The sequence below is a fragment of the Diadema antillarum genome, unplaced genomic scaffold (genome assembly GCF_040938485.1).
Source record: "Diadema antillarum isolate AM-2024a unplaced genomic scaffold, OU_Dant_1.0 seq00000674_RagTag, whole genome shotgun sequence".
Taxonomy (NCBI): domain Eukaryota; kingdom Metazoa; phylum Echinodermata; class Echinoidea; order Diadematoida; family Diadematidae; genus Diadema; species Diadema antillarum.
The window spans coordinates 2,452,254-2,468,718 of NW_027271580.1; the positions used below are offsets into that span (position 1 = coordinate 2,452,254).

Consider the following 16,465-nt stretch of genomic DNA (forward strand, 5'->3'; position numbering starts at 1 on the left):
AAAAGGAATATGTTTTTAACTGCTCGTTGAATGTCAGTGGTTATTCTTATACAGGCCTGTATATTCAGTGAAGTGTTACTTTCTCTCATAATGATAAAGAAGGACATCTTATCGGTGGAAGAAGAGATCCAGAGAGGTTTGTTGGTATGAGCAGTCCATTTAACCTCACAAACCTCCATAAGAAGATGATAATAGTCTTAAGTGATTACTGATTACCCTCAGATTTGTATAAATCCATACAGGCCTCATTGCACCCTCAATGAGCTGTGATATTTTACTTTATTATTCCCATTTATCTGATGGTGCATGTTTACGAGGTGTGTTTTTTTTTCTTCTTTCTAGATAAGTGCAGTTTTCTAAATGTCTGCCTAGATCTACAATTTTTTTTGTAAATTACCAAAGTGTAGGATGACAGCAATTTGAATTCAATGATGCAGTGATGCATGTTATATTGCATAATTGATAATCTAATCATGAAGTGTTTTTTTTTTTTGGATTAAAGTTCTACAAACCTAGCTTACATACAAAATTATTAATGTTACGTAGAACTTTGCTTTTGAAGGTTCTGTCATTGAAATGTCTTCTATGTATATCTCTATATATTTGTCAGAAATAAGCATCAGAGGTTAACAGTTTGTTTAGTTAGTCGGCCTTCACATTTACAAGAAACTGATGCATTTGTTCAATAAGCAAGTGTGATTAAATATTTTTCCAGTCTGTGAGGTATACACTTGTAATGCCATCATGACATTGAAAAAAAAAATGTCATTAAGGATATGCAGGGATTCTTCTGAAGCTAGCAGACTTCCCCTTCCACATTGTAGTAGTGCTATCATGCCTGGATGGTGGCTTGCTGCTCCCCCATTCATCATGAGCAGGCCATTTGCCCATGTAATTACATCAGCCTTTCCGAAATATTTTTGCCTTGACTGTTTCAAGTCAGGATCAATACTAAAGTCATTAAGCAATTTTGGTCCATATGCCTCTCCTGGCCAACTCGGTTGTTAGTGAGGGCTGATGCATTGTGTGAACTCCTGCCCTTATATCCTGTGGGAAAAATCAAGCAAGAGAATGAGTTTGAGCAAGATATATCAAGCCACAGTTTAACTATTCATATCACTATTTCATAGAGTTTCACAGTGTACAGGTAAGTAACAATGACACAGGTCACTGCTTTTATTCACCACTGACAGCTGTGTGTGAATTCAGTGCCTCAATAATATCACCTGAATTAGCCCAGTGTCCCTTAACTAGTTATAATTATAAACAAGACAATGAAAGCAAGATGAAGGTACCGCCCATGTCCTAATCGTGGTAGGGGGCATTGCCCTTGCCTTAGATGCATACAAACCCAACGTAATAGCACAAATAAAGGAGTACTCAATATCTTCTTTGTTATTGAAATCATTGTGCTGCTTCAGCGCACCATGGGTCCAGGGGGAGGTAGCAACTATGCTCTTAAACCATTGTCCTAATCCATGGCTTTTACAGGCAGATAAACACTCCTGGAGTTTAGCATGAGTCTTTTGTTGTAGTTACAATCAATGAGATTGTCACCCCATTATAGAAGGGGGGGGGGGGGGGGGCAGTGCAAGCAAGAGGTTGAGAATAGAGCGGGAAACAGAAGTTTCCATCACACTATGGTTGTGATTTTGAATGCCTGTCTTTTTTTTTTAGACCTCTCAAGGTGTGACTGAAAGGTGTTATTTTTAAGACACAAAAAAAAGGGAGAAGTTATTAACCTCACATCATGCTCTGACTAACTTTAATCATGGCAGTCTAAACACACATCTTCAAAACAAACTCATAACACAGTCAAGATCTAGCATGATTGTTACATTGTATTGCATGATATAGTGTATCAAGTGCCCCAGGGAAGATTTCTCTTATCTCAAAATGTTTTCAACATTGAGGTTTATCCATGGGAAAAATATTTAAGATGCCAGACTTTGATGTACATTCATTCGGAAGACACTGACAATTGATTTTCCTCCCTTGAACATACATGCATACATTGGTTGTGTATGTCAGTTCTTTTTTTTAATGTGAATTTCTCACTGATGGAATGAAATGAACATTGTTTTTTTCAAGGTAGCCATTCCAGACTCTATTGTTCAATGTTTTTTTCAATGCTGCTATGGTGCACAACCATGGTGGAACCACTGAAAGGTCTTTGAACTTGATGTAGACATGCACATCAGCCACAATCATATTTGTGTTTGCTGTAGCGTGAATATTTTGAATGAAAATGTGCCTACCATAAGATTAATTGATGGTGGAAGAAATCTGTTTTTGCTCGGTCCTGGTTCAGTTCATAAAAATCTAGATAATTTTCAGCTAACACAGACCCGTATTAAAAAAAAAAACTGTATGAAATGAAATTAGTGAAATTTAGCGGGTAGGATAAAGCATTATTGCTTCTTTGGCTCTGTACATATAAGGGTGTTACTATTTAACAGACTGGAAAGTATTCATCAGGTTCATATGGATGTGACCCACTGACTGCAATTACTCGTTGCACTCTGAAAGTAAATCCTTGTGAAAAGTTGATGATGAACTCCAAATACTGGGTACTGAAAACGAAAGAGAAGCTTAAGGCTATGTTGTCATGGGTGTGCCAGATTTGAACAGCCTTTTGTCACCAATTTTGATACCAAATCAACAGAGATGATCAAAGTTCACACGTCTTTCTCGCCCAGACAAGTACAATTCAGAGCCAGCCAGTTTTAAAGGGTGTGTACAGTTCTGGTCGAGGTGAGGATTTAGCTTTTAACGTTTTGCGAGATATTCAGAAACCACTCTATGAGATGTCACAGAGCATGCAATTCTAAAGGGTATCAAAACTTTATTTGACGAAAATCGGTTTTGAAATAGCTGAGATATCCAAAAACAAGGTGAAACAAAGAGATCCTAATAAAGTTAGGGGGGGCCCCCTTTTATTATTATCACTTTTTTTTTTGATATCTCAGCCATTTGAAAACCAATTTTCATCAAATAAATGTTGAATCTTTCTTAAAATTACATGCTCTTTAATATTTCATTAGAGGTTTCTCATTATCTCACTTAGAAATGTCCAAAACATGAATCCCTTACCTTAACCAATACTGTACAGTCCCTTTAAGAATTAGACAATGGGGATGCATTTCTAAAAGAGGTTTGTTGCAGATGATTGTCACTTGTGGTAGGCCAGAGAGAGCCATTGAGAAACTCATCAGGGATAATGATCAGCTTCTTCCTTCTCAAATCAGCGAGGGTGGAACAAGAAATGTCAGTAGGAAAGGGGTACAGGTGGGATGCAGAAGTTGGATTGCTTGAAAGCTCGTCTTCATCAACAATGACTGGACACTGCCACCTGCCCACATCAAATGTGAAGAGTCACTTGTGACCACAAGAGTGGAGAGGGAAAGGGGGGGGGGGATGTTGGTGGATCAGGGCCCATGAGTACAACTGGATTAGGTTAATCTCGGCCTTTTTGTTGAGAGCTGTGTCAATGGGGAGCCGCTGAGGCTCTGTCCTCTACCTGAAGTTGTCACGTAAGCTTCCTCTTGTTCCGCTGTGTGTTTGGAGCTGGAGCGTGACCGAGCATTGTTTGTCTAATTCTCCCTTCAAAGCCAGCAATTTGCAGTCTGCTGTCTCTTTCATAGTTGTATGGATAAGCCTATTACTTCTTGAGACCAGGATGTGAGGCTAGTGCTGGCACTAAGCATTTGTCCTTGTATGAACATTTCTCTTTCCAGTTTATTCCTTTTTTTTTACCCTGACTTTCAAAAATCTGTTTTTTAGTACTGTTGACTCGAACATGACAACAGTTAATTTCATAAGTTGCATAAAACTAGATTGTGCACCTCTTCATATATTGGCCAAAAAGGCATGACTTCTTTTCTGAAAAGTGTAAGGTGTAATGTCAACACAGCAGTGCTATGTACATGAAAGACAGTTTAGGAGAGGTTCTCTCCACATCATGTAGTCATCCAAAGAATTACATGTGTTACAAATTTAGATGCCCGATATCTTTAGTTGGGTCAAAACACTATGTTCCTATTCCATCATGTTTAATCGAACACAATTCAACATTCAACCAATCAGAACCCAGCATCGTAGGCTTGTTATGAGTAACTGTGGTAGATTGGAGAAAGTATCTTTGAATATGATAATTTTCAGAGAGCATCTTAATCATCCTCAAAGTTACAATGAACGACAGCACCATATTTGTGAGTCTGTAACAAGTATAGATACTAGTTAGCCTATTAGGCCCTGCTTCTTTAAGAGATTTGCAGTTATTGTATTAAAATTTAGAATGATTGTTGCTGTCATAGCAAGTTTTTAGTCTTTGTTGCTCTGTCATGGTTGTGTGGTTGTTGGTGTGGTAGCTGTATTTATATTACACTTAGTGTTTCATCAAAAAATGAGGTTCAGGCCTGTAGAGTTTCCACAGTTGAAGTAATGATGGGCAGAAAGCTCCTTCCCATATCATCATGTTTATTTATTTATTTATCTTTCTTTTTTGTGAGATGCACTTATGTCATTCCTTCTTTTCTCACTTTGCTCTTCCCTGCAGCGGTCCCTCATCCGCCCAAGCACAGACTGACGATGAAGGAGGTGTATGACTGCAATGGCAAGCCGCGACCAGAGGTCCTGAAGCAGCACTTTCTCCAGGAGGGACGGTTAGAAGAAGAGGTGGCCCTGAGGATAATCAACGAAGGCACAGAAATATTACGGAACGAAAGTACTATGTTAACAATAGAAGCGCCTGTCACAGGTGAGAGTTCCCCCCTTTCCTGTCATGAGAGTTTGGGAGAGTTGGTAAGGGACGACTTCAGGGGGGAAAGCCTCTCTCCCCCTCTCTATCTCTCTCCTGTCCCTTGAAATGATCAGTCAGTAGACTAGAGGCAGAAGATGATATTGCAAAATGAGCATTATTTGTTGTTGAACAGACACCCACCAAGAATCAGGATGCCCCTTCCTTTTTTTTTCTCTAAGGGTAGGTGTTCAAATGGATTGGGTAGCCTCTGAGGGGCACTTCCCATCCTCAAGGTTCTATTCTTCTGCACTCAGGAAGGGCAGTTGCTGTTGTTGTTGTTGTTGTTGTTGTTTTTTGTTATCAGGAATATTCCCACACTGATAGCAGAGAAACATGGCAGGATGTCCCTTCCTGATTCAACCTCCTCCCATGATTATCTTACTGTTCTTCTCATGCACTCTACTGGGCCATCAGTGAGTCATACTTCTAAATCACAGCAATTTTTCATCCAGTCCAATGTGAAAAATCAACTTTATTCTCTCATGTTCAGAGAGAACGTGAGAGAGACATTTAGCTGACCTGCTTGTTGTCAGGTCATTAACCAAAATTAATCAGCATTTGTCACTATAAAGTGGATTGTTATCTCACATGACTTAATGGTCTAGAAAAAAAATAATTGTATTCCTCATGTATGGGGTAATGAAGGATATTGACATATCTCGTTTAAAAAGAGCAATATGAAAGTCCAGAATGCAAAGTTGTCACTTTTTGTTTCTCTCTGTAGGATTCTGTATATATGTGCACATTATGAAGAGATTGAAAAAAATTTCTGTCAATATCAAGTAATGCATTGCTACAGTAATGGCAGATTTTCATGAAAGTCACACCAAATGTTATGGATCAAGCTACTCTGTAAGCAATTTACTTGAAATTTGGCACATCTGTATTATGTGTAGTTGTACAAGACACCTGTTTCGTGAGTATCAGAAGATGCTGCCATGACAACAGTTAAAAAAAAAAACACACAAATGGTACAAAATATAGAACTGCTCTCAGCGTGTGAGCTTTTGAGTTGGAATTTAGGATGTATGATTGCTTTTATATGTAGTCGTCCAAGACACCTTTTTGTCAGTGTAAGAAATATGTTGCTATTCCAACAACATCTTTTTATTACAAATCATACTAAGATTTGTTGGTCCAGACAACTCTTCAACTACTTCTTTGCTTTTCAGGCAGTTCAGTGAAATTTGGCACACATGTTGAGCTCAAAGTAAAGTTGTGCAAGACACATTTTCAAGAGTATGATACACTACATGTGTACAAAGTGTGTTGCTATGGTAACAGCACAGTATGGCCCTCAAAATTGGGTAAAAGGATTGTGAAATAACTTTTCCACTTTTCAAGTTATTCAAGCAAAATTTGGCACACATGTTGAGTTCAGTGTAAATTATGCAAGACACATTTTTTTAGAGTAGCAGAAAGTGTGTTGCCAAGGTAACAACACATTTTGGCCCTCAAAATCATGTGAAAGACTTGAGAATCATGTACCTCTTCTCCAGTTTATCAGTTATTTACAAGAAAATTGGTACACATAAAAAGCTTGATGTAGAGCTGTGTAAGACTCATTTTCAATAGTGTGTTGCCATGGTAACAGCACATTCTGGCCCTCAAAGTCAGGTACTAAGGCCTGCGGATCAAACTACTCCTCTAGTTCTCGAGCAATTCAGATGAAATTTGGCACACATATTGAGCTCAATGTAAAATTATGTGTGACACATTTTCAAAAGCACTGAAAAATGCATTGCCATGGTAATAGTGCATAATGACCCCAAAACCAGATAAAGGGCTTGTGGGGTGAACTTCTCCAATTTTCAGGCGATTCAAGTCAACTTTGATACACTTGTTGAACTTGATGTTAAATTGTGACAATTTTGTAAGAGTAGCTGGAAGTGTGTTGTCATGATAACAGTGCCTTATGGCCTCCAAATCAGGAAAAAGCCCTGCAGATTGTACGCTTCTGTAGTTGGTGAGCGATTCAGAAGAAATACTCCACAGCTACTTTTTTTCAAGAGTAGCTGTGAGTATGTTGAGAAAAGGGTACTACAAATGTGTAGTCACCTTCAGTGATGTATGTGGTGGGGGGGGGGGGGGGGGGGAGGGGAGAGAGACACCTGCCAAAACAGTTTTATACTGCTTTTGACAGTTTCTAATCAGGTTCTCATGCTCACTTTGGGTCATACTTATTGCTGTAGAAATCATGCTGCTTTTGTACTAAAATAAGTTGAAAACTTTGACATTTGATTTGAAAGCAGTGAAAGATATCAAATTTTCAATATTGCAACAAATTTCATTTTGTCAACAAAATTTCACCAAGACACCCTGTGTTACATTTTCATGGCTAAACACTCTGTGACTCTTTCGGGGTTGACACATTTTGAGGGTTCACACTTTATAGGATTCTTTAATATAGCTTAAGTAATGGAAATGAGCTTCTGAAATTATATGATGACGCCTACTCTGAATGCATTTCTTTCTTGCAGTATGTGGTGATATCCATGGTCAATTCTACGATCTAATGAAGCTGTTTGATGTGGGAGGCAATCCACGTGAAACTCGCTACCTTTTTTTAGGGGACTACGTGGACAGAGGGTACTTTAGCATAGAGGTGAGTATTTAATGTAATGCTGTGTGGTGCACCTTCAAAGTATACATTCAAATTGGAATGTGCTGTGAAGTGGTTTCCTCTTGCTTGTCAGCAAGCTGAAACTATATGTGAAATCAAGTATTGTCCCCGTTTTTATAGCCCTTGTTTTTTGTGGTTTTTTGTGTTTTTTTTTTGTTGATTTGTTTTGTCGTTGATTTATTTTTTGCTCTTGTGCTTTTTTTTAGTCCTTTATTTGGCAAAGGTGACTGAAAAAATAGCTAAGATAGTTACTAATACTTCATCCACTCGAGGCTTCAATAGCTCAAGAAAGGTGATAGGATATGGGGACGCTCACTATATTTAGATCCAAAGGTACTATGAAAAACAGACGATGTCACAGATTTTTTAGGTGCAGCAAGTCCGTGGTTTGCAACAGTCCGAGCAATACAGGCGAAGGGGACATCCAGTGTATTGCTGTTTGCTACCTGAATAAAACTGACTTGCTGCGCGGCAGAGAAAGGGTTAAATGTGGTTCGTTCCCCTTGCCATGTGCCTCATGTTACCTTCCTGACCCAATTTCATCTTTGGCTAGCCATCTGATCAAGAGCCCTTACCTTGCACCAAGTTAAATCTCAAGTGGATATAGATCCCTGGATCTGCCAAGATAATATCTGGATGGAGGATAAATCTTTCGACTTTGTGATAACCACAAAGAAAAATTATGAAAAAAAAAATGATAGGCCAAATTCAGCTAATATAAAGTAGTCCTCTTAGTCTATCATTTCTTGTGAAACTCATTGAAGTCAAGTCTGCATTATCTGTTCTCAGTTACTTGTAATTGTAAAGCATAGGCCTATATTTGCTAGTATAATTTTTATGTTTTTCTTCATTTATTGTTCTCTCTATAGTGACAAAATCCAAATAGGCCTACAAAGAGTACCTGAAAACCGGAAAAGAAACAAACAATGAGAACATATTTCATGGACTGACTGCCTGGATTCTAAAGACATTTTCTTATTTTGTATAATATCCATAGTAATATTACAAAAATGAAAAGTTTTAAAAGTTTTGCTATTATTCCTTTTGATAAAAAACAAAACCAAAAACTCATATCCACGGACAGAGCTGTCATCGTTCAATGTCTTGCATGAGGTGCTGTATGTAGGGTGACACAGAAGCTCCGAGAGTTGATGTCCTCCTTTAAGGCCATCTCCAGGGACCATAAATACATCATTCCCATCTGGCCAATATTGCTCTCAGGCTGTTGACCCTCAACAAGACCTCACAGTGGCAAGAGACAGGAGATCAATCAGCAATATGTCTGCAGTCTCTATCCACAGCCCTCCCCCCCCCCCCCCCCCCCCCCCACCTGAGGAATAGATTACTATGATCTCGTATTGATCACTATTAAAATTCATCAATGTCTGAGTGCTGGCAGTTTGAGAGTAAGTATGAATTGATGACTTACCGAAAGAAGTCAGTGAATTGTACCAAAAAGGTTTATATAAACAACAAGTTATACTAACACTGAAATGAGTTATTTGTGTGTGTGTTTGTGTGGTGTGTGTGTGTGTGTGTGTGTGTGTGTAAAAATGTATTTATATGAGAAAATAAGATTGCTGCTATGGTTTGTTGGTTGCTTCAGTACATCTTGTAATCAGGGTTTGTAGAAGTTAGTGCTCTGGAATGTTTCTGTTGTGCTTTGCGCTATGAGAGGAAGGCATGAGATAAAGAGTGGTAGGATGACAAGCAACCATACACAACCTACGATTCTACAATATCTACAGTCCTACGTCTTATATACTGTATACGGCAAATATTTCGTGAGGTTTTAATTTCACGAATAAAAAAATGTTCGCAAAATTAAAGACACACAAAAATATTGACTCTGATCCCGATGTGAATGTGACGTACGCGTGTACACTTCTCCGTTCAGTACAGGACTCCCTGATCGCGAATTTAACCACTCGCGAAATTGTCAGGAGTTTCCGATTCGCGAAAATTTAGACTAGCAAAATATATGGCGTAGGCCTATACAGTATTCATGGCAGTTACAAGGGTAGTTTTTTTGCTATAGATCTCATGTCAACTCCAAAAGAAGGATGGCAAAGTTTTGTTATTTTATTGATGAGAAATTATTAGTTCATCTGTATCACACTGTATCTTCTTTTTCTCCATTTCTTAGTAAAACTGTAGTATTTATGAAATGTTTGCGGTTTTGGAAGGCATTTTGAAATGTTTTCAGTTTTGGAAGACTGCCTTTGATACTCATCTTCTTGATGCTAGAATGAAAGTATAGTTCTGCTAGTTGTAATGTGAAACTTGAAGCACCATATAATGAGAATCTGATTTTTTTTTTTCTCCCAAGCTTTTGTATCCTGATATCATGCTTGCTTTAAACATTTCATTTGGTTAATGTCCTGCCAAAGACAGTCTGTATTTGAGGTTTTCCTGCTTCCATATTTCATGATATAACAGGATCTTTAACATCCTGTGTGGAATAACGTAGAGGTATACATCATGCATTATCAGCCTTGTGCAATGGCATGAATAGTTTGTGTTGACTGGTTACAGCGTAAAGGGGATGGCAGGCTAAGGGGTACTTTTGTTGATCTGGGTTTTTTTCCCCTTTAAAAATACATGCCAATAAAATGTATGTAGCATAAACCGTTGCTTTACCATAGAATGCTTATATGGCGTAAAACAAAAGTCTGCTCTCTTAATTTCTTCCTGTATTGCCAACCACACGAAGCATTACACGGTATTATAAAGTATATTCACTTTGGGGACAGCTTGCCCAAAGACAAGAGCCAGCCGTGAATTTTATTCAAGTTACTTTCGTGCGTTTACACAGACAGGCTAACATGTACTTCAGCCCAGGATTAAAAACCAAAGGTAAATTACTCAACGAGACGAAAAATTATCTGGAAAACCTTTGACCTCGCAATACTCTAACTCCGAAAAGCTTCTGTAGATAAAAATGTTATATTGTGATAACGTTGAAATGATTGTATGACATTTGACACTATTCGGAAACCAACCCATGTGATTAAAATCATCAACATTTAAGTCTGTACGTGTTCAAGGCGCAAGCTAGAATAACTGACAATCCCCACGCCCTCGAATAACACTACCAAACCCACTGTACTCAGGACGCATCATTCCTGCATAATTACTGTATGCAAATTCCCACATCGCCTCATATTCGCATAATGTATACAATAGAATTCTCATTAATGATTCCAGACAACTTTTGCCTGCTATACGGTGTACCGCAGGCAAATAATATGTATTTGTGCAAAGTCATTTTAACAAATTCAAAGCAATGAATGATCTGAATGACTACAGGCTCCTTTCAGTGATTGAGGCTATATTTTTGGTCATCCTGTCGTCAGTTCCTTTATAGTCAAAGTTTTAGTCTTTTATCATCATCCATTAAAGAATCACATTCATAGTTTAAGGTTTATTTGTATGAAGCTTACCATTCTGTTTCAGATCATGATTAGAATATATGCCATTACCATAGTATGATTCAGCTGTGCCCTTCACATATATTTTGTACAGCTTCACTCCTTTTGTTTGATGATAGTGGTATAATCTTATGTTAAGTTGAAAACAGCAAAAACATAATTTGTAATGAGTAGGCTGCAAATCTTAGAATTGCTTTCATTTTCTTTTGTATCCTAATGAATAGAGGGACATGGGGGGGGGGGTGAGTGTCACAGTATTAAAGATGGTAAGGGATCTATTTTGGAAAGAAGGGAAACTTGTATCATACTTTTCCAGGAATGGTAATACCAATGATTGAAGTAAACTCTTCTGTGTGATGAAAGTGACAACTTCATCTCTCCCCCCCCCCCCCCCCCCAATCTTTGATTTGAGAACTGAAGGCCCTCCAAGCTCATTGTACAAGTATTCAGCAAGTTCTGGGCTGCTGCATCAGTGATCCTTCCTGTGGATTTATTCTGCAATATTATGGTGTGATACAGACTGTCCTCAAATATTGTGCTGCTCTTCATCCACATGAGAAAAAGGGTTGAGCCAGGTGGAGAGAGATCACACTCCCTATCCACTTGCCAACATCACTCTTCCTGTGAGAGTAAACTCATCTCTGACCTCATCTATTATTGAAGTGATCTATTGCTATGGAAAAAAGAAATTAGCAGTGTGGGAAAGGGGGGGGGGGAGGGAATGCATGGGAAATTGGAGTGAGATATCCCCCATCCCTCACCTCAACCTCGACATCATGTACAGCTAGTTTGCTATACCATTTTAGGTCTAAATACTCACATTTTGTTGGATTTTATTTCTGCATTCCTTTTTCATACATGAATAACACAAATTCGGTTGAACAAATTTAGTGAGTAATATTTGAATGTAACTTTGGAAATACTTTGAAGCAGGTGAGTGATTAACAAAAATGTATTATATTACTTCATGATGAAACAAAACGAAGGTTTTTGTGGGTTATACCCATACAACATAATTGTTAACTTATTTGTTGCATACCTTCAAACATCAAAAAGTTGCAGTATTGCCTCCATTTAACTATCTACTCTCAGTACATTGTATCCATTCAAATCATGAGACATTTGCAAGGCATTCTTCCCTAGCATGTTGTCCAGTGCAGTGCAGTACATCAGTACCAGACACTTAAAAGTAGTATCATGAGGAAAAGGGAACAATACCATACATACTTTAAGTAATCATTGAAGATCACTTTTGGAGTGAAGGTTTTTGTGTCCCACATGTAGAATGGAAGGAAAATCACCCCTGATTTTGAGGACTATTTTGTGCACCATGTGCACTAATTTTTGGTTCCCACATTTTGTTAAAAAAACACCAAAATGACTGCAGGATTATGAAAAAAAAAGTATAATACACTTCACATACAAAGAAAAGTTACAACAAATGCAATCATGGAGAATGTCTATCATACATGTGTAAAAGTAATCAAAACATCTTCTGAATATACTTTGTAGAACATCAGTCAGAGGCTCTATATTGCATGATTTTCTTGGGATTATTGTCCCATGTGAGAATGAGTAGAAACCTTTTGGGAATCTTATAAAGAAAGGGGAAATTGTATTACTTCAAAGTCAGGAAGATGCTAATAATGTTTGCTGAAACACCAATAGCATGCTACATCCAGTACCCACAAGCCCACTAGCATGTGGCAACAAACACTTCGTTTGTGAAAAGGTCTACTCATATGTGAAAAGGTCTACCAATCACAAATTCTAGCATATTTTTATCAAAATTTGTTGCATGGATTTTTATAGTCACTTTATTTGTCTTTTACTGTGCACCGACAAGGGTCTGCACTGAAGTAACAATGCACTTGTCTTTTGTAATGTTATTAACAGTAGCGTCGGGTGAAAAAGCATCACAATGCCGAATGCACCTTACCTTGACTGATACACAAACTCACAATAGCAAGACAGGTTTCATGGAATAACATCTTTAGTGCTTTTCAATTGTTATGGCCATTGGTATATGGAAAATGTTCCCAGATTGAGAGTGTGGCAAGAAAAGGTGTGGGAGTAGATAGTAGGAAACTTGCCCATCAATGTATGATAATGGTTGATGTACATGTGTGTAAACTTTTGACCCCCCCTAATTTTCTTCAAATGTCATGAACCATATATATGCCTCTGAATGTTTTTGATAGATTATGTACTATGTACATTATGCAGAAATACAACTTGTAAAATTATTCTCATGAAAATATGAGCTGACAGGAATGAGAGAAGATGTTAGAATTTGAGGAAAATTGTTTTCCTTCCAGGTTTATGTAAACTTTTGGCCCCAACTGTGTATAATTATTGCATGTGTGTGTGTGTGTGTGTGTGCAATTTGCATGTGTTCCAAAGTCAACATTTTGTAGTAAATTGTATCATTTCACCACAAACCTTAGTATCTGTAGACATGCAAAAAATGGGTGCAGTGGTCCTACATAGTCAGGTAACCATGATTGGATACTTAAGCTGGAATATATGGACTTAAACCATCTTCATATGACTTCTTATGTTGTGTTTAATCTTCCATGTGTCTCATCTCAAGTACTACCCTCAATGAGAAATTGCACCATACTCTAGTAAGTCATTTTTAGAAGAAAGATTTGGGAATTTGCGTAAAACTTATATTCATTGATTGGTGCTTTAAGTCATATCAGCTCTTTTTGGCACCGTGCCTTTTATTTTGCAGGAGCCACCATGACCTTATGATACAGTCTTATTTGCCCAGGGTAGCATGTGTAGTGGTAACACCGCAGCCTTCCCTGCCAATATTACTACCTCAACTGAGGATTGCTAGGTACCTGTTATTGCACCAAGATCAAGAGGGACTTGAGAGGTGAAACTCTCTTAACAAGGGCACTTAAAAGCATTGGGATAAACCTGTACTCTGGGATCTCCACTTTGTTTTAGAGTTCAGGGCCTTCATTTCTGTACCACAATACTCCCACCTGTCCATCTGACACCTTTGTTGTAGTGTACAATACTCTTTCCTAGTTTATCATCCTGGTTGCATATTTATTATTATTATTATTATTATTATTATTATTATTATTATTATTATTATTATTATTATTATTATTATTATTGTTGTTATTATTATTATTATTACTATTATTGTTATCATTATTATTATTACTACTACTACTACTACTACTACTACTACTACTACTACTACTACTATTACTATTATTGTATTATCATTATTCTATATTTTTTACTTATTTATTTGGCCATTTTGCAATATAACATACATAAAAGGGCACATGTATAAAATGTAGGGGAGTGACACATGATTTATGACAATTGTGGTTTGCCATTGCATTGAGATCAAGTAACTTTATTGTACAAGCAAGCAGTACAGTTTTGCTTCCTAAATACTGTAATAGGTTTTAGTGAATGTAACTAGTGATGAAGAACTAATTCAACCATACATGGTTGTAGTTGAGGAAAAGAATAAAAGAATTTTATTAGTGATAATTACATTTAAAGGATAAACCATATTCTGCACTACCTTTGATAAAAAATATGGAGAAAACCTGCATCTGTTCATAGTTTTGTTTTGAATAAATTAATGTTTGTTATGAATTCATTTTATTCAGATTGATTATTGTAGTAAAGATTGTCAAACCTTATGCATGCAGTTGTGTGCTCATGAACACAAATGTGTGTTAAAAATATGATTGTTTTTGCTTTGCACTTGGGCATGCATTATTCATGAGTAGAAAAAGGGAGTAGGCTCTCTGGATTAAGCCTTCCCCTTTTTCTGCCCATCACCATTACCCAGAAACCCGACTCACATACTAGTACAATGTGGCATGCACGACAGTACAACCGTTCATGTTACTGCTGAGCCTGTTAGTAGAGAGGGAAAGAGAGTGTGAGAGAGTGCCACTTAGCTAATTAACTCCTAACTGATGGCACTAGGCTTAATCCCCAGTCCATTGATTGAAATTAAGTATGGAGATATTATGGGCACAAATGTTACTTGCTTCTGTCACCGTATTGATCTGTATGTTGATGGTTTTGTCAAGATCAGTCCGACTGCATTACAAAGGATGACAATAAAGCAGCTGATTATTCAGTGCTACCAAGTGCAATATTTCATCCCTTACAGATATTGTGCAGTAGAGGAAACGTGAAATTACAGCGACTCTGTTCTCAGTCTGTGTTGCCTGTGAACATACTCTGGTGTCTTTTATTTTTTCATGTTGAAAATTCTTTCTAGTTGGGCAGACGCCAGGTGGGTTGACACTTGTGTAATCTTTAGAATGATAAAGCTGTGCAAGATACAATTGTGCTATTAAGGAAAAAAAAATACCCTCAAGGAAACTAGAAATATTATCTTTTGTTAGGCATACTTGAAACCCCCAGGTAGAAATTACTGCAACTAGAGTACCTAAACTGAACCGATCTGTTGCAGAGAGGTTGAAAAGGAAAATGTGCCATATAAAAAATCTTAGGTGTGTTTCACAAAGAATTCAAGCAAAATATTTCCAAATGGTATTTTTGGTAATCAATCTTGGTTTGTGCACACTTCAAAATAAACTTTGAAGGTCATACAGCTGTGAAAAAAAACCCCAACCAACTCTTCAGAGGTTTTCTTTGTCTGTAGAACAGCCTTTGTATCCCAAGTTTTCCAAATAAACAATCTCTTTTGGGAAGGTGTATAATGTAGATATCTTTGGCAGTGCCAGGTCAACTCTTATTCTCATCAGAAGCTTGTGTGTACAATGTCAAGAGCCTTTTGAGATAGTGTTCCTGCAACAGGGTTTAATGGGAAAAGTCACGGCTGTGACATTAATGCGTACAATTATATCACGAACAAATTTATGTGACATACATGGGTAAGCCGTGTCCGTACCACATGAGTTGTCATGCCACTTTGAAATAGTTATTTTACGACTCTTCTTCATGTTATTATTATTAAGATATTATTATTGTTATCATTATCATGCTTATATCAATTTTTTTCTGTCTTGAGCTTTTGATTGTACTTAAGAGCATGTCCATATATATCTACATTGCCTTTTATCTTTGCATCATGTTGCTCAGACATTATCTGGCACACACAGGCAGATTGTACTCAAAAAAAAAGAAGAGAAAAACATTGATGTCTGAGGACAGACTTTTAGAGTGGTGTAGTGAAAGGATTTAACTATAAAGTAGTATACTTCAGCTAACAGCTTATGGAGAATATACTATATTATATAGTGCAAGTAGAAGAGAAATATCTTGATGCAATTGACTCAAATTCATGTTAAGTACTTATCTTGATTACATGTAGCTGTTAGGGCACAATGTAAAGATGAATGATGAGGATGGTATGACACTAAATGTGCCGAGTTTTCTGTGAGCATATTACTGCATAATTTCACAAGTGTTCAACATATTTTCTTATTTTGTTTCAATTTGCATCCTGAAAAAACAAACTGATGTCTAGATGTCTAAAATTTCTCTTACCCTTGAAATCCAGAATAATTTGTTTTTTCCCAACATGACTCTGGCAGACACAACAGCCAATTTTCAACCACCTTGGAAGAAATTACAAATGTTCAGTATGGC

At 37.3% G+C, this 16,465-nt stretch overlaps 1 protein-coding gene across 3 annotated transcripts in view; it reads left to right on the forward strand.

Moving 5' to 3' along the window:
• Positions 1-16,465, forward strand: part of LOC139736904 (protein phosphatase 3 catalytic subunit alpha-like) — a 99,922-nt gene that overhangs the window by 18,563 nt on the left and 64,894 nt on the right. For all 3 annotated transcript variants that reach the window (XM_071647577.1, XM_071647578.1, XM_071647580.1), the window contains exons 2-3: positions 4,559-4,759; positions 7,282-7,406. In XM_071647577.1, coding sequence (XP_071503678.1) covers positions 4,559-4,759; positions 7,282-7,406 — 326 coding nt within the window. The remainder of the gene's footprint in view (positions 1-4,558; positions 4,760-7,281; positions 7,407-16,465) is intronic.